We start from the raw sequence: 19567 nt of genomic DNA, 5'->3' as shown, positions 1-19567 counted from the left end.
ATATAATTAAATATATATTAACATATAATATATATAGAAAACATTAATAGTTTTGAATGAGACTACAAATAAATATTTAACTTAAGGAAAAAATACACACACACACATATATATATTTTACCTATCCACAAAGGGGAATGGTATCTATGATGAATTTCTGACAATGGCAACAGAAAAAAATGCAATTGTGTTTAAATGCAGAAATCTTTCACATACTAATGCATTTGAGAAGAAAAGAAGTTGTGTATTACTCAGAAAAAACTAATGTAATGACCCGAAGAATCACATTTCACTTTGCAGTTATAGCCATTCACTAGTACCCTGGCCAGTGTGGGAATCAGAGCAACTGAAAATAAGATACTATACTAGTCAGTCCCCAGTACCTACTCTGTACTTGCTGTATGCACAGCATACGAAGTATTTTATTGCTGGAATCTGACAGGTTTGAGCAAATTAGGAGAACAGTAATACACCTTCATATTCAAAACCAGTATTTGATTACTTTATGAGTCACTGGCTCAAGGGAATTTTGTGAATCACATGATCATAGTAACACTTTTTTGGCTCAGAAGAATGAAATGTTATTGATATATGACTCCCAAAATGAAAATGAGTTCTGTTTGATTGTGTGTATGTATGAGGATAAAAAGATATCTGTTAATGGTTGCAATACATTCCGACTCATGCGATATTATCATTGCACTGAAAAAAATTGTGTTCATCTATTTCAAGGTAGTGGTAAGCACTTCCTGTACGTCAACTCATCTGGCTCCAAGGAAGGATCCATTGCCAGAGTTACTACCTCCAAATCCTTCCCAGCAAGCCTCGGAATGTGTACTGTTCGGTTCTGGTTCTACACGATCGATCCCAGGAGTATGGGAATATTAAAGGTACAAAAGGAAGCCAGAGATTTATGATCACTGAAATATGCATGGCATGTTTAAACATTGTCTTTCCTTGTCTTATTTGTATTTTCGTTGGTCACACCACCAATGCTGATGCCATTAATTTCTCATTTCTTTCTGGGGCAATGGGACGTTGGCAAGCTGTGCTGTCATTCATCTTAATCTCATTCAAGATTTATCTCGCTGACAGCTGCCACCTGAACTCAATTATGTCGAATGCTATTTAAAAGATCATCTGGAGGTAAAAGAATTTGGGCAGATTCCACATGTATCTTCTTTAGCAGCTTAGCTAGGGACAGTAAAGAAATGTGATGTGAGGCATAATGGTGAAGAAGATAATTTTCTACCCAAAATTCAGTAAAGGAAAAGCAAATTTGAGATTTTAAGTGTATATCAGCTTACAGTAAAATCAACATGCATGCTCTATTTTTACCTAATTTAAAGCAATAATCTGTACCAAATGCAGATACCTTTAATGAAACAAGTTGCTGCACTCATATTTTTCATTGTATCAATGAGTTTTTCAATCATTATGAACCAATTTTAAGATCCTGGTTTCTAATTAAATGATTACATATCAACACACCACACTTAGTATTATTAACTTACAGTTTATCCAATCCTGTTTTTTAAATAAATGCAATTGGGATTTTTGTCCTTATGTTAAATGGTCCTCTGTAAATAACAGTTCTTATTAAGTTCTGCCTTATATTTACATGTATTAGAAACATTCTATGGTATCAATTTTAATTCTCACCTTCACCTGATGAGGAAAGTATATTTTTCCCAATTTTACAACAAAGAAACTGAGATTCAAAGAGCCTTAGTAACTTTTTCAAGATTTCACAGTCAAAATTCTGATTTCAAAAATCTGGTACCTTTTTTTGGTGGGGGGCAGGGAGGAACAGAGTCTTCCTCTGTCGCCCCGGCTGAAGTGCAATGGTGTGACCTCAGTTCACTGGAACCTCCGCCTCCCAGGTTCAAGTGGTTCTCTTGCCTCAGCCTCCTAAGCAGCTGGGATTACAGGCATGCATCACCCTGCCCAGCTAATTTTTTGTATTTTTAGTAGAGATGGGGTTTCACCGTGTTGGCCAGGCTGGTCTCAAACTCCTGACCTCATGATCCACCCACCTCATCATCCCAGAATGCCGGGATTACAGGCGTGAGCCGCCATGCCCCCACCTCAAAAATATGATACCTGTTGCCCAGTTTCGTTTCTCAGATTCTCTGTGGTCAACCAGAGAAGTCAGAAGAGAAACATGTGAAAATGAGAGAAAGTAAAAAGGCCTTATCAATTCTAGGCCTCGACAGAAATTGAAACTCTTAAGTAAAAATCTAAATGTGCAAAGAAAGTTGAGAATTTATCCTGACTCTATGAGGATGTCTGTTTTTTCAAAGAAAGCCAGTAAAACAACAGAGAAAGAGGTTCATTTTTAACAGTCTGGGAGCACATGAGTAAATGCAGAGTATGTAAAAATTTTATTTTTCATAGTTTTTACATCTAATCGATGAATATTCAGTAGATTAGCCTATTGCTTATGCTCAATTTTATCCATTGTAATTTATAACCATTAAGCTTCACAAAACACCTTATTTCTACTGACATTATGAAACACAGATTGCTACAACTGAAGAGGACACTAGTCTACAGTTCCTCACCAAAGCAAGTATCAATGGAAAGGCCACTAGACCTTTCTGTATAATATAGGCAAATTTCCGTCACTTTCTGAGAAATTGATGCTTCCTCAATTCAAAAAGATCACTTGTGTGTTCTTTAGCTACTCACCAGCTGGACCTTCAGTTCTTTAGTTACCCAGTTAATTGGCCCTCTGTGTTTAGCCATGTTTCTGTAAATAGCCTTTGAAATAGAAATGTTGACCTCATGTCTTGATTTCTGATACTTGGCTTTGGTGCCTACTGGTTTTTCTCACCAGAAGGTAGCAGTTAAGTAGATGCTTTTCTACTCTGACCAGTTTTCAGAGAGGTCTGCTAGAAAGAATAGTAGCAGGAAATTGATAACCAGCATGATACTGATTTTTCTGTAGCAATGGTCTTGGTGGGTATGTTAGGTCATTCTTGCATTGCTGTAAAGAAATACCTGAGACTGGTAATTTATAAAGGAAATAGGTTTAATTGGCTCGCAGTTCTGCAGGCTGTACAGGAAGCATGGCACCAGGCATCTGCACAGCTTCTGATGAGGCCTCAAGAAGCATTTAAGTATGGTGGAATGCAAAGTGGGAGCTGTCGCATGGTGAAAGCAGAGGCAAGAGGGGGAGGTGCCAACATTTTTAAATGACCAGGTATCATGATAACTCACTCACTATCACGAAGACAGCACCCAGCCATGACAGATCTGCCCCCCATGACCCAAACAGCTCCCGCCAGTCCCCACCTCCAGCATTGGGGATTACAATTCAACATGAGATGTGGACGGGTCAAGTATCTAAACTACATCAGTGGGGTTGACTGCCACAGTGACTTTCTTTTACCATGTTCATGGGTGACCTCAGTAGGGCCAATAATAAGTTCCTTTAAGCATTTGATGCAGAGGAAGAGAGGTATTTTTCTTTCTTTTAGATTACAAGTTGTAGGGACATAGACTAGGTGTGGGGCTGTTGGAGGCCATCTTTCCCCACAAAGGGAGAGAGATTGTTTGACAAAAAAGCTAACACACGGGGACACAGAGCTAAAGAAAGGGGAAGAAACAGAAACGTACCTGCTCTATTTAAACTCTCAATCCCACTTTTTCTGCTCCAGTAGAATTCTCCTTTTGTTATTTGCTACTGAAAAAGCCCTAACCATTACAGAAACTCAGCAAAAACCGTTTTCATGTGTCCTTATATCACTGATGGATCATAGCAGCTGGGCAAATCTTATTTTCTCAACTATTGCTGTGGAAAATCTTGAGTTATTCACAGACTGAAAACCTTCCTAAGCATGCAGTAATTTTACATGTGGAGGAACCAATGAAGTGGAAACCATTCTCCCTGCTCTTAGGATTGAAGCTTTCCATTAGCATGCTTTTCTCTTACCTGCAAGTTGGTGCTTTCTTACAATCTCTAATTTGGGTATTATAGTGCTGCAGGACCACTCCTTATAAATAAGATGTGGACCCATGTTTGTGGCTCTATTTTCACTAATAATTGACACTAAAATTCCAATTAATATAATCTGGACTTGTGGTGGGAAAAAAACTTCTTTTTCTAAGTAAAAAAGAAGTCCTTTATTCCCCTTCTCTAATAATGTTGACACCATAAAAAAATCTTAAAAGAATAAAATAAATGATCATATCTACTGTTGGTATGGATGTAAAGAAATAGATATTTATTGCTAGTTGGACTATCAATTTGCAATTATGAAGAATATTTTGACAATTAAAAATTATAATTTTTATATTATTTACTAAAACATTTTACATCTAGAAATTTATTGTAATGAAATAAAGGTAGATATATATGCTGTTTTATTTATAAAGTTTTTGTTGATGTTATTGTTGTTGTTTGAGATGGAGTCTTGCTCTGTCACCAGACTGGAGTGCAATGGCGCGATCTCAGCTCGCTGCAACCTCCGCCTCCCTGGTTCAAGCGATTCTCCTGCCTCAGACTCCTGAGCAGCTGGAACTACAGGCAGGCGCCACCACGCCCAGCTAACTTTTGTATTTTTAGTAGAGATGGCATTTCACCATGTTGGTCAGGCTGGTCTCAATCTTCTGACCTAGTGATCCACCCGCCTTGGCCTCCCAAAGTGCTGGGATTACAGGCGTGAGCCACTGCACCTGACCAAAGGTTTTTTTTTTTTTTTTAATCTCAATGTTTACCCTAGTAAATATTGGAAATCACTTGAGCATCAAATAGTAGGAAATACTAAAATATAATACATTCAGTCATATGGAAACACTGTAGAACAATTCTGTGAATGAATAATTAGTGATAAAAAGAAATGTTTATTATTCTTTAATGATCTAAGCAGATTGTTAAGGAATATGTATACTAGTATGCAATTAAAAAAATCAAATTTTGTGTGAAAATGTGTATATAGCTATATTTACCTATATAAATATATGTATGTATATATATGAGAGGGAAAAGGAATAAATGGAGAAATAGACACTACAATGGTTAAAATAATTATTTGTACTTTTTGAGATGAAAAAGTTTATTATTTTGCAGTCTTATGTATTTTATAATTTTTCTACCTGAAACTTGTATTAGCTTTCTAATAAAAAATACATATTTCTAAAGGGTCCTTATATTTGGAAGGGTTGAGAGACACTGCCCCAGAATGTACCATAAACACATGACCTCTTGGGTTAATAATAGCAAATGTGGTTCCAGAGTACATGGTAGCTTACAATTGTTTGAAACTATTTCTTACGTTGATTATATAAACCCTTCAGAAGGGATATGGCAAAGAAAATACCTAAGATGAATTTTCAGAGGCAAGGGTTTATGAGGCAATAAAAATAGGAAGGCTTTCTCAAAAGAGATTCTGAATTGTAGATTGTGGGAGTATGTCTCCTTGTCAGCATAAATTTTCTGAAATCTCACTAAAGGTTATGCATTCCCTGCCCTTCCAGGATCTGCTCTGTATTCCAGAGAACTACACTTCCCTGGCTCCTTTGCTTTCTGCCTTCCTAGGTAGGTTTGGTCAATGGAAGGTACCCACCAAAGACCTGAGGACAGGAAGAGAAAACAAGCCTTCCTCCTCTCCCTATTTTGGATTGAATCTCTAACTGTGCCTTATCTGTGACTCAGCTTCCCCCAATTAGGCCATGCTTCCTTAGTTCCAGCTCCCATAGAACATGCCCGAAAAATTTTCTATTCTTCCAGCAGCTTGACTTTGGCGACTTTCTTCCTTTGTCCCTCTCGTTTTAGGGATGGAAACATTCTGCATATGGTAGGTTGCATCATAATTTCCTTGCTGACTTCTCATCTGTTCCATAACCTTTGTAATCAGTCCCCTATATCTATATATTAAACTTCCTTTATTTGAAATATGTTAGAGTAGTTTAGCTACTCTAAACTTGATTTTGTCTGATATAAGTGTGCACTGTAAAGAAAACACAAATCTTTTGATGCTATGACCTTACAAAATAATAATTAGAAAATTGAGTGACAGTCAGCTTCAATTTGTCCTCATAACATTAACTTATTTCTGAATAAGGTTCTAGTAAGTGATAACAGAAAACATGTAAACAAACAAAACAGGTAACTATGAGACCTTCTATTTGCCATACGGAACTCTGGAGCAAATAATAAGTTTCCCGTGATTATTACTTATCGCCTGCTGAGAGAGGCATTTTATTTTGAATGGGAAGGAAGCCCCTCTCAGAAAGATGATATTTGGATTTAGAGTTGAAAAAACAAGAAAGAGCCAGCTTTGTTAATATCTGGAGAAAGACTGCTCTAAGCAGAGGTTACAAGCTAGTGAAAAAGCTCCCATGTAGAAATTTCTACGGCTGGCATAGCGGGAACAACATAGACCAGAGAGATAAATAAGATTGAAGATGTAGGAAGAGACCAGGTCATTTATGACCTTGTACATGATAAGGAGATTCAATTTTATTCTAAAAACCATGGGAAACCATCAGAAAGTATTAACATGAAGAGTAATCTAATTAAAAAAATGTAAAAGGGCTGTTTGGCTGCTGTATGGAAAAGGGCTGGAATCTGGTGGGTAGGAGGAGACCGAAGTGAAAGTGAAACTTGATGTCTTCTTTCAGGTCGCTATTACCAAATACCATTGACTGGGTCACTTATAAACAACATAAATTTATTTCTTCTAGTTCTGGAGGCTGGGAAGTCCAAGATCAAGGGAATGGCAAGTTTAATATCTCACCAGACCTTTTCTGTGACTTCACATGATGGAAAAGGCAGGAGAGCTCTCTTCTCTCTCTCCTTTTTCTCCTCCCTCCTCTTTCTCTAGATATTCACAAGGCTTGCTTCTTGTATTCAGACATCATCTTTCTCAGAGGGGCTTCCTTATCAGTTGATATAAAATACCTCTCTCAGCAGAAGATGAGTAATTACTTATCAAGGGAAACTGATTTTTTTTTTCCAGAGAACTATATCACAAATGGAAAATTTCATAGCTACCTGTGTTGTTGTTTGTCATTTCTCTTACTTGACTTCAGTCTCTTTATAATGGCACTAATCCCATTCATGAGGTCTCCCCCTTCATGATCTTATCCCTCCTATAGGCCCTACCTTCTAATACCATCACCTTCGGGATTAGGATTTCAACATATGAATCTTGGGGAGTAATATTCAGTCCATTGCACGGGAGAAAAGTGAAGATAATTTCAGAAGTCCAGGGCCACAAAGATGTGGCTTGATTTAAAATGCAATATAAAGATAAACTGAAAACCAATGTCTATAAATAATGCAGAGGACTTAGATCTTCACTGACATTTAAGATAATTTTCTAAATAAAGCATATCTAAATTTTATTAGCATATTAATGAAGTGAATGATGTAAAGCGAAAGCAATCAACTACTTGTATAGTTGATGAGATCAGGGTGAAATTCAGTTATGATTTTCCTATTATGTTTTAGGATAAAAAGCCAAACTATGCTGATTTATCTCAGCCTTCAAAGTAGAGGGCTGCATAAAGAAAATATTTTATAGAAATTAGGAAGACTTCAATACCTTTTCATTGTAAATGACTGATAATCAGAATAATAAAGTGTTCACATAGGCATCAATATCCTTCAATTAAAGGCTGAAGGAATTAGGGAACAATGCTAATTTGTACTTACTTAATAATTGCTTTATTTTCTAGTAATGACAAACCAGAAGAACTTACAAAGATCAGTTTCTTTCTGTCTTTCAATTACCTACTTACATGTCAAATTAAAAGCACTCTTTAAAATGATGTGGTCACTTTTTGATCCACCTTGCCAAAAGAGCCCTGAATGAAACCAAATTAATTTCCCATTATATTATTTAATTACAGTTATTCAGCTTCCTACCTTCTGTCTTGTTTTGATGTTTAATGCTATCTCAATTGAATTGGTCTATAAAAAGCAGTTAATTTGGCACTGGACAAGATGATTTCTCTAAAAATAATTGATATATTTTATTACTCCAGACTTATTTTTAAAGAAATAAAAGGAAAATGAATAGGTAACTCACAATTTATATTTCGTAAATTTTTGTAATTTATATAAATTTCTAATTGCTCATGGGAAAAAAAAAGCTACTTTCTAAAACTTCCATAATAACAGATAAGTATATATATACACTTATATATATATATTCATATACATATACATGTATATATATGAATGGGATTCCAGAAACCAATTGTTCGTATTTCAGAACAAGTAGCCTATGGTGTTGAAATAGTCTCTATCTTAGATTTCAGGTGTTCTTAGGCCCCAATGAGTTTCAGTAATACCCATAGGATAAGACATTTAGCATGTAAATGTTCCAGTTCAGAAAACCATTATTGTTGTGAGCTGGTGCTATTGAGTTTTGTTTTGTTTTATTTCAACGTAATATTTAGGAAGATAGTAAAAGCAGAGAAAAAAAAATAATATCAGTCAGACTTAATAATATCAGATGGTTACAATATGCCATACACCAAAGTCCTTTATCATAAATTAATCAATCTGATTTTCACACCCTCCAATGAGGCAAGTACTGACATTGTCGATATTTTAACAGATAAGGCAAATGAGATAGACAAAGCTTCAGAAATTTGTCCAAGGTCATAGAGCTGGGCAGGTTTTCCCACATGGCCTATCTCTACTCTATGCTTATAACTACTGCGCTTTTCTGCCTTTCAGAATTAGACGGCTATTTTATGATATATTTAGGGTTTGCATTTTCATTATTCAAAACTGTCTTATATTTTCTACCAGTAGTTGATAAAATTTAATTCTTTAAAAGGTATTTTACATATTTCGTGTTCTGCGTATTATACTTTTCAGTATACATTTGGTTGGAATTATAAATTTTACAAAATGGCATCATGGTAGCTTAGTTAGATGTGTCCCCAAATGCTTAGTGTGTGTGAGTTTAGTATGGGGGATGCTGTAAGTATTTGTTTTACCAGTAGTTGCCTATAAGACATGCCATGCAATCCTTTTGTTCTGTTGCTTTGTTTTTTAATTTTTTATATTTTTGAGATGGGGTTTCACTGTCACCCAGGCTAGAGTGTAGTGGTGCAGTCTTCACTCACTGCAGTCTCGACCTCCTGGGCTCGAGTTATCCTCCCACGTAAGCCTTCCCAGTAGCTGGGACTACCAGCATGCGCCACCACATCCAGCTAATTTGTTTTTTGTTTTGTTTTGTTTTGTTTTTTTGTGTGTGTGCAGTGATGGGGTTTTGCCATGTTGACCAGGCTGGTCTTGAACTCTTGAGCCCAAGTGATTTTCCCACCTTGGCCTCCCATAGTGCTCGGATGATAGGTGTGAGCCACACGCCCAGCATGTTCTGCTGCTTGAGATGGTTAACTTTTGAATGAGCTGCTCAAGGTCAAGGGCCACCAAGACTGTATCTTCTCTGTCAAACTCACTGAGGGCCCTTCTGGTCGATTTTGTAATCATCTAGGATTTGTCATTAGATCTACAGTTGTCCTGTTAGAATTGGTAGACGTTTCTGGAACCCATTCTTTAGGCTAGTGCAAGAGGAAATTCTATTCCCTGTGATGATAGCAGACATCTCATCATCCTAATAGGAAGTTTAGCAGAGAAGAAAAAGAGTCTTACCCCTACTCAGCCTCTCTTGAATGCAGAATGACTGTGGGCCCTCTGGGGTGTGGTGCAGAGACACGTGGCACCCACAGTGGAAGGTCTTTGAGTTAGTAAGGCTTTTGATATATCATTCAACAACGATTCTCACAACTCATAATGGATAACACAGCAAAAAATATGAATAATGAACCAATGAAATATGGCACATAGCGAGTTTCTAATAATAGAGGAAATGCATTGATACTTACGTTCCCTTAATCAGGTACTAGGTTGTCATTTATTGCAGTGAAGTAATAAGTTAGAAAATGATAACCCTTGTTACTCAGCTGCTGAAAAGGCTCTGGTTATTCCCATGAGATGTGACCATACAGATTAGGACCCAGCCCATCTCACAGTTATCACTTGTGCCGCAGAAATTTCTCCAGGCATATGTCGAGTGAAAAGAGAAGTAGAAAAAAGAACTTGAAGTTTCAATAGCAAAAAATATGTGAAGTTGAATATTCACTTATATTTACGAAAAACATATATTTTCAGAAATTAAAATTGGAAGGCCGGGCACAGTGGCTCATGCCTGTATTCCCAGCACTTTGGGAGGCTGAAGCAGGAGGATTGCTTGATGCCAGGAATTTGAGACCAGCCTGGGCAACATAGCAAGACCTTGTCTCTTTAAAAATAAAAATATATTCAGGATAAAAAAATGAAAGGAATTAAGTGGGTGCTAGTTTGTATAACATATGCTTAAGGCAATATAAACATCAGGACTTTTTGTTGTGTTTCTTTTATTATTGACACTGTAAAAATGCATTCTTATGAAAGTTATTGAGTGACATTATCAGTACGCTGTCTCTAATTTTATTCATTTTCAAAGTACATTTTAACTAATTTTCTAGACTAACCAGTTCTCTTTCATTCTTGTTTATGCTGAACTTCATGGCCAGTGTTTTTACAAGTGGTGTTAAATTGCTTATCAATGGTAGCTTTGGAGAATCATATTAGATAGTATTTAAGAGACATATGCAATTATCCACATGCCTAAAAGGTAGGGAGATGTGTGTAGAAGTTTTTAAGTATACTTAACAAATTTATAAATAGACTTGCAGAAAACCTAGATTATACCTTAAATCTGAGCATGCCTTACTATTTTCAGCAGAAACATGAAAAGTAATGTTCTAGGGCAGTAGCTCTTAATGTATCACTCATCCTGGCACATTGAAATCATTTGTACAATATGACATGAGTAATGTGTTATAGCAATAGTTAAAATGAAGCAAGATATTTTTTAATGATTTCTTTTTCTCTTTGTAAAGAATAGATTCAAGTTTCTCCCTCTATAATATCAATGTTTTCTATTTTAATCTAATACGTTTTATTGAATAGCAGAAAAAGGCAAGGTTTGGTCTGGTGTGCCAGAGACACTTAGGATCCTGCAGCAGGGTACACTTAGAAGTGTGTCAGGCATACAAACATGATCTATCACATAGTAAGAATCACCAGCTCATATTAACACCTTAGCAAAGATGGTTGAATAGGTCTTGATAGCAAAGAGATACTCTGACAGCTGTGCCAGAGTAAACCTTGCTAAAATGTACTATGTGTCTTCCATTGTTAATAATAGAAAATATAAACCATAGGATGGCAAAAAAAAAAAACACTGCTATTAAGTTTGCTATTGAAATATAAATTAGGCAGGATGGGAAAGCACCACACAAAATGCAAAGGTCGACACTCAAGAGAAAGAGCTAATCTAATTTGACCTTCAAAGTAGACTTTCCTTTCACAATATATTAAAAGTAGAAAAATAAAAGTGAACTCAACTTGAAGAGTTATGCAACTAAAAATTAAAATCAAGTCACAGTTTTAAGACAGAGGCATGGGAATTTGCAAAAGAAGGTCTTTCTTACCCCTGACTACAGATGGACTAGGTGCAAAGTCATCTTGAGAAAGAACCTAAATCAGCTTCACTTGGAAGTCTGGGTCTGGAGCTGAATATTATTTCTTTATAAAGACCATTTAATATATGTGAAGCTCAAGTAACTTTTCTTTTACATTTTTATTTCACGAAAGCTACCCACCTTTATTTTACTTACAGAGTCTAAGTTTAATGCCTTGTTTAGGAAACCATTTTCTGTCATAAAATAACAAACTACTTTCATTTGTTTTAATAATTATATAATTTATGATTTTAATAATTATATAATTCTGATTTCTAGTTTTAACTACTTAATCTAGTTATAATTCATTTTTGTTTATGAGTGGTGAGAGGTTAGAATCTTCTGATGGCTTTTTTCCAAATTGCAGTATAGTTGTTCCAATATCATTGATGTAATTCTTTGTCCTCTCCTGTGGATTGGACCTGCCTCCACTATCATATGGTAAATTTATATACACAGATGTAAATTTTCTTTAAATGTGTGAAAGAATGATAGCTTCTCAGCTGGATACAAAGATAGGTAGATAAATAGATATTAGAAATACAGAGACAAACCATAATCCTCTCTATCCTTACTGTTATTGGCTTAATTTGTCAGTGTAAGAAAAAGGTATTTTAGAAGCCTCCAGTACAATTATAAAAGTGTCTATTTGTGTTTTTGTTTTATCTGTCTTAGAATTTTTTGTGTCGAAGTTATGAGGTTGAATGCCTAAAGATTCAGACAGTTATGTCTGTTTGGGGAATTACAACTTTTATCAACAGTAAATGGCCCTCTTTATTCTTTCTCTGGAAATCCTGTATTATTTGTTAGTAAAATGCACGTTCTACTGTCTTCATTTTTTGTCGGATTCATATAAGAAAATAAAAGAACTTTTATCTGAGCAATGCAAGAGTCCTATTAATTATTACATCCAGGGAGACATTAAACTGAGATAGCAATCATACCCTACTCCCCTGGGTTTTTCTTTTTCCTTTTTTTTTTTTTTTTTTTTTTTGAGACAGGATCTTGTACTGTCAGGCTGGAGTACAGTGGTGCAATCACAGCTCACTGCAGCCTTGGCTTCCTAGGCTCAAGGCTCAAGCAATTCTCTGGCCTTAGCCTTTCAAGTAGCTGGGACTACAGATATAAAAATCATGCCCAACTGAATTGTTTTTTTTTTTTTGAGAGAGAGAGAGAGAGAGATGGGGTCTCATTATGTTGCCCAGGCTGGTCTCCAACTCCTGGACTCAAGCTATCCTCCTGCCTCAGAATCCCAAAGTGCTGAGATTACAAGCCTGAGCCACCATACTAGGCTTACTCCGCTTTTTGAGTTATGTATTTATCTCTTCAAACTGCTTGTGATTGCCCCACGCATCTATAAATCAACCTAATAATGCCACACCAGACACTGTAACCCACACCCTGTAGCCTCACAATGCATAGCCAATCACTAATCAGTGTTATTTTTGCAAACCAATGGAGAATTCTTGGCAGACAACTTTGTGTCAACTCGCTCCGTATCCCTATTTTTGCCTTTACAAATCCACTTGTAACTGCTACTAAATGAAGTGTATATTCAGGGCAACTGGAATCTATGCTCCTGAGTTTCCATCCTCAAGCCTGGTCCAAATAAACTCTCTTGTTCACATTAATTTCACCTCACCTTCTTCTTTTTAAATCAATATATATCTTATCTTTATTTTAATTATTCCATGCTTCTTGTCTTTTAATTATTCCATGCTTCTTGTTTTTAGTTATGCCTTTTATAAACAGTATATGGCTGGATTGTTTTTTTTCCACACAATCTGAGCTTCTGGTTTTTTAAATGTATCAATTCAGTCTTTTTATATGTTGTGGTTACAGTTTCATTGTCGCATAGATCTTTTGGTTGTGTGTTTTCTACCCCCCGACCCCCACTTGTGTCTTTTTGCTTTATTTTGGGTGGTTTTTTTTTTTTTTTTTTAAGATAGAGTCTCTTGTCACCCAGGCTGGAGTGCAATGGTGTGATCTTGGCTCACTGCAACCTCTGCCTCCTGGGCTCAGATGATTCTCCTGCATCAGCCTCCCACGTAGCTGGGACTACAGGTGCCTGCCACCACACCTGGCTACTTTTTGTATTTTTAGTAGAGACGGGGTTTCACTATGTTGGCCAGGCTGGTCTCGAACTCCTGACCTCAAGTGATTCACCCACCTAGGCCTCCCAAAGTGCTGGGATTACAGACGTGAGTCACCACACCAGGCCTACTTGAGTCTTTAGATGGATTGGTTAGATTTCTTTTGTTCTTCCTTATTCCCAGTGTTGTTAGTTTTACTTGCTGTGCCTTTTTTTTTCCTAAAGTGGACACAATTTTTATTGTCTATTAAAGTATTTATTATGAATGAAAATTAATAACCTACCTACCACCCACTAAAAGTAGATCTTTGGCAAGATTTGATTGGCCTGAATCATCCTCCCTAAAAGTTCTATGACTTATTAAAATTGTCTGGAACTAAAGTGTAAAAAATTTCCCTACATTCTTGGCAATCATATTCATAAAAATGACCAAGATCTCTCTTCAGTTTTTCAATTCACAGGGTATTATCATCAAGTAAAACTATGCATTTTACTGGATGATAATATCAAGCAGTGGGCAAGTTATCTTTGCTTACCACTCTTTATTAATGCCTATGCAATCTACTATATTGGATTCTTTTTGTTTGATATGCGTATTAGCTTGCTAGAGTTACCATAACAAGATACCATAGACTGGATGGCTTCAACAATAGAAATATATTTCCTTATAGTCATGGAGGCTGGAGGTCCAAGATCAAGGTGTCAGCAGGTATGGGTTTTTCTGAGGCTTCTTCCTTGACTGGTCACTGGTCACCTTTCCACTGTCCTCAGCAAGGTCTTCCCTCTGTGTAGGCATATCTATCCCTCATGTTTCTTCTTATGTCTTAATTTTTTTTTTATAAGGGCATCATTCACATTGGATTAGGGCCTATCCTAACAGCCTCATTATAACTTAACGAGGCCCTGTCTCAAAATACAGTCACGCTCTGAGGTTCTGTGGTTTAGGGTTGCAACATACAAACTTTAGGGGAACACATTCATCCTGTAACAGTATATTTTCCTCATATGCATTTCAGATAAGTGCAAAATGCTAACCTTTTGAGTTCCTGATTGAAAAAAACAATCATGTGTCTATACTGGAAAGATTGGTTGGGTATAGATTTCTAGTTGAAAATTATTTTTCCTTACGTAATTGAAGCTGTGGCTGCACTGCATGCTAATATCCAGTACCTGCCTACCTTTTAGAAGACTGATGTCTGTCTGATTATTTCTCCTTCAGGATTTTTACACTACCTACTTTTCCTCATAAGTGAATAAAATGTTCTTTTTATTCCCTGGAATCCATAAATTTTCCTGGAAATTTAATGAGCCCTCATCATTTGTCACCTTAGGGAGATTTTCCTCTGTAATTTACTTGGTTATCTCCTTCAAGGAAAACTATTAGACAGATCTGCAAACTTCTGGACCTTTCCCCACCAACCCCTCACATAAATTCACAATGTTTTCAGCTTTTAGTCCTCTGGCACTGTGGTCTTGGACAATAACATCTTTCAGTTTTCCAATTCACTTTTTGGTATTTAATCTGGGTCAGTTCTGCTGTTCAGTCTCTCTCTGAGGGTTTTATTTTTACAATCATACTGTTAATTTCCAAGAACTCTGAATGCTTCCCCCCTTTCATGTTTGCCTGTTAGATATGACTGACACCCAAATCTCTCAAGGAAGTTAATTTTATTTCTTTCTTCATTTTCCCATTGGTTCTATTAACTGTCTTCCCCATGATGTTCAGTATTCTGTTTAGTGTAGAGTTTCTGTTTTACAGTTTTTCACAACTGTCTGGTTACTTAGTATTAGTATTCTATTTCTATAGATAGATGAGTCTACACTGAATATTATTACTATATGTGTTTTATCTTCTCCCACCAAGTAAGAAATTTCCTTTCCCTAACAGTGAATGTGCATTCTGATTCAGGATCTCTGGTTTCATAATGCTCTGATGTAAAGGACTAGCTGTTTCTAGTGTGTTTGTGTTTATGATGTATTGTTAGCTTGTTTATGTGTTGAAGGAGGTACACGTATTTTTATGGCAGTCATAAGGGACATTGCATCATTTCTCTGGTCTCAGTACAAACTCTTGGAAACTCCTATGTCAGAGCTCCGTTTCAGCAATATTTACCCATCTTGTCTGTTCTGGGTACGAATGCTAGAATCAGCAACTCCTAACCCAAGGAATCAGCCTGGCTCTTCTGGAGTCCTTGGATTAATTACCAGATGGTGACGTATACACGGCTCCTTCTCTTTAGTCTTTGTCTCTTTGAGTTATTCCAGAATTTGGCTGGAACAGTTCACATTTTTGTCATTGGTACTGATCTTTTCTTTTACTTGTAGGTGTTTTCAAATGCCTCAGTTCTGTTTATGTATTTTCATCAAACAGTTTCCATTTGATTTAAAACTTCCAGAAAGTCCTAACTATTTTTGTAAGCTGGTACCTGTGATCCTGATTTTCCTGTGCTTCTGTGGATTTATGTCAGTGTTTTTCCTGTCTTTCCAGTGGAACATTTTTGGAGAGTATAGGTAAGTGTGTGTTTCAGTTAGCCATCAGACAGAAATGATTTTTCTAAATATTTACAACTTTTGAAGAACCTACTAAAAGAACAGTAATTCAGCTCAGAAATTCATTTTTTCTCCATTTGCTGCCTTGCAGTGTAAATTTTCCTTCAATTTGAGGGAAGGTGTTTTGAAGGCATTCTGAAGGTGGTCTGTGTAGTGATACTGTTCATTGAGAGAAAAGCCTGTAAGTGTCAGGCTAACTAACATTAAATGCTACATGGGTCATTTTGCTAGGAAGAGGTATTTTCTTGGTGCTTTATTTCTGATTACTCCTATTTCTAGTTACTTGGTCTCTTTCACATAATGTGATGTTAAAGTTGAAGAGCTAAATACAAATCAGCCATTTCAATTTCCACATTGATAGTAGCTGTAAGTTTTTTTCAGTTCTTCCTCCTGTGAGACATTCAGTGATGTTTATTACAAACCAAGTGAGGTGCAAGAAAGACTACCCGACTGGAACACAGGAAACCTGTGTCCAACACCCAGCTTAGAAAGTCACTAAGGATTAGAAACTCAGAAATTTCTAAAGCTCTCTGCTTCGCGTCCTTCTTATTTGCAAGTACCTTAGTAATGCTTTAAAAAAAAAAAAACTGAAAAACCTAAAACAACATCTGAAATTATTACTGTTTTAATCCCACAAAAGAATGCCAACTTCTCATAATGAAATTCCCCAGTTACCACTCTCATTATCATGACGTGACTTATCCTTGTATATTAGCTCCTTTTTTTCCACCATAAGATATATATGATACGTAATAGCAATAGTAATAACATGTGCTTAGTGTTGGTACTGAGTTGACATACTTCACTTAAATTTAAACCTAGTAACAGATCTATCAGGGAGCTATAGCACACTTTGTTTTATTGTACTCCATTTTACTGAACTTCACAGATACATATATATATATATAGAGAGAGAGAGAGAGAGAGAGAGAGAGAGAGAACAAATTGAAGGTTTATAACAAAATTGCATTCAGCAAGTCTATGTATGGCTGCTATTTTCCCAATAGCTTGTGCTCGCTTTGTGTTTCTGTGTCACATTTTGAAAATTCTCCCAACATTTCAAGCTTTCTTCTTATCACTTTCCTTTTTTTTGTGTGTGTGACAAAGTTTCCCTCTTGTTGCCCAGGCTGGAGTGCAATGGCACAATCTCAACTCACAGTTCAGGCAATTCTACTGCCTCAGCTTCCCAGCTAGCTAGGATTACAGGCATGCGCCACCACCCTTGGCTAATTTTGTATTTTTAGTGGAGATGGGGTTTCACCATGTTGGTCAGACTGATCTTGAACTCCTGACCTCAGGTGATCGGCCCCCTCTGCCTCCCAAAGTGCTGCGATTACAGGCGTGAACTACCACGTCTGGCCTACTTGAGTCTTTAGATATGTTGGTTAGATTTTCTTTGTTCTTCCTTATTCCCAGTGTTTATAAGTTTTAATTGCTGTGTCTTTTTTTCTAAAGTGGACATCATTTTTATTGTCTATTAAATTATTTACATACTATGAATGAAAATTAATTGCACACTTGTAACTTACCACCCAAGTAAAAGTAGATCTTTGGCAAGATTTGATTGGCCTGAATCATCCTCCCTAACAGCTCTATGACTTACTAAAATTGTCACCATGCCTGGCCTCATTATATTTCTTATGGTGATCTGTGGTCAGTGATCTTTGATGCTACTATTGTATTTTTTTTCTGGGGTGTTATGAACTGTAATATAAAATGGTGAATACAATTGATAAATACTGTGTTTTTTCTGACTGCTAGATTGACCTGTGGATCCCTTGTCTCTCTCCCTCTCTTCGGGCCTTCCTATTTCCTGAGACAAGACCACATCAAAATTAGGCCAACACTTAAAGGCCAATGGTCTTTAAGTGTTCAAGTGAAAGGAAGAACAGCACTTCTCTCACGTTAAATCAAAAGCTAGAAATGATTAAGCTTAGTGAGGGAACCATATCGAAAGGTGAGATAGGCTGAAAGCTAGACCTCTTGCTCCAAATAGCTAGTCAAGTTGGGGATGCAAGGGAAAAGTTCGTGAAGGAAGTTAAAAGTGCTACTCCAGTGAACACGCACATGATCACGAAGCAAAACAGCCTTAGTGCTAATATGGAGAAAGTTTAAGTGGTCTGGATAGAAGATCAAACCAGCTGCAATATTCCCTTAAGCCAAAGCCTAATCCAGAGCAAGACCCAACTCTCTTCAGTTTTATGAAGGCTGAGAGAAGTGAGGAAGCTGTGGAAGAAAAGTTGGAAGCTAGTAGAGGATGATTAGTTCATGAGATTTAAGGAAAGGAGCCACCTGCCTAACATAAAAGTACAAAGTGAAGCAGAAAGTGCTGACTCGATAAAGCAGCAGCAGGGTTTGAGAGGATTGATTCCGATTTTGAAAGAAGTTCTCCTGTGGGTAAAATACCATCAAATAGCATCATTTGCTACAGAGAAATCTTTTGAACAAGGAAGAGTCGATCATGCAGCAAACTTATTGTCTTACTTTAAGAAATTGCCACAGCCACTCCAGCCTTCAGCAATCACCACCCTAATCAGTGAGTAGCCCAACAAGGCAAGACCCTTCACCAGCAAGAAGGTTATGACCCGAAGGCTGAGATGGTCATTAGCATATTTTAGCAATAATATATTTTTAAATTAATGTATATACATGGTTTTTTGTAGACATACTGCTGTTGAACACTTAACCAACTACAGTGTAGTGTAAACATGACTTTTATATGTGCTGAGAAACCAAAAGATTTGTATGACTCATGTTATTGCAATATTCACTTTATTGCAGTAGTCTGGAACTGAACTCGCAATATCTTTGAGCTCTGCTTATTAACGTCTTTCATTTAATAGCCATTAAAACTGAAATTTAAAGAGATTAAGTAACTTGGCCTAAAACATTCAATTAATCTGGGAAAAGACAGGATTGGAATCTGGGTCCTAATTCCTATTATGTTGCTCAGCTTTCTGGCTAACAGGTAGGTTAAACATTGGGGGAAAGTTCTATGCTTTTGAAATATAGTAGAGATTAACAGAAATGCCTCCCTATATCACAAATAATCACCAACCAATTTTGGACAGTCCTTTATAGTTTGAAAAAGTATTTCATATATATAAACCCGTTTAATTTGCTTTGAGGTGTTAGGAAGGAAACTGTGGGATTCTTGGTCTTCGTCTTAAATAAGAAAGGTGAAGAAAAAGATAGGAGTGATCTATTTCCTCAATCTTTAATGCCTCAGCTGAATTGTAGATTGTTATTTCATCCTAATTCTGATTGTTCTAAGATTTGTTTTTTATTATTACCCACTCCCCTACTTGCCTATGGTGCATTCTTTATAACATGCCCTAGATTATTTATAATTCAGTGATATCCAAACCCAGAAATTGTGGTGAAGTTTTA

General features: G+C 36.5%; 1 protein-coding gene across 1 annotated transcript in view; it reads left to right on the top strand.

Annotated features, from left to right (window-relative positions):
- The window catches only part of MALRD1 (MAM and LDL receptor class A domain containing 1), a 694737-nt gene that overhangs the window by 489547 nt on the left and 185623 nt on the right, over nucleotides 1–19567 (top strand). The window contains exon 32 of the mRNA XM_011972480.1: nucleotides 733–890. Within this exon, the coding sequence (XP_011827870.1) occupies nucleotides 733–890 (158 nt within the window). The remainder of the gene's footprint in view (nucleotides 1–732; nucleotides 891–19567) is intronic.

This window comes from Mandrillus leucophaeus, unplaced genomic scaffold (assembly GCF_000951045.1).
Source record: "Mandrillus leucophaeus isolate KB7577 unplaced genomic scaffold, Mleu.le_1.0 Scaffold1295, whole genome shotgun sequence".
In the NCBI taxonomy this organism is placed as follows: domain Eukaryota; kingdom Metazoa; phylum Chordata; class Mammalia; order Primates; family Cercopithecidae; genus Mandrillus; species Mandrillus leucophaeus.
Note: the sequence above shows the minus strand (reverse complement) of the source record. Positions and strands in the feature narration are given on the sequence as shown.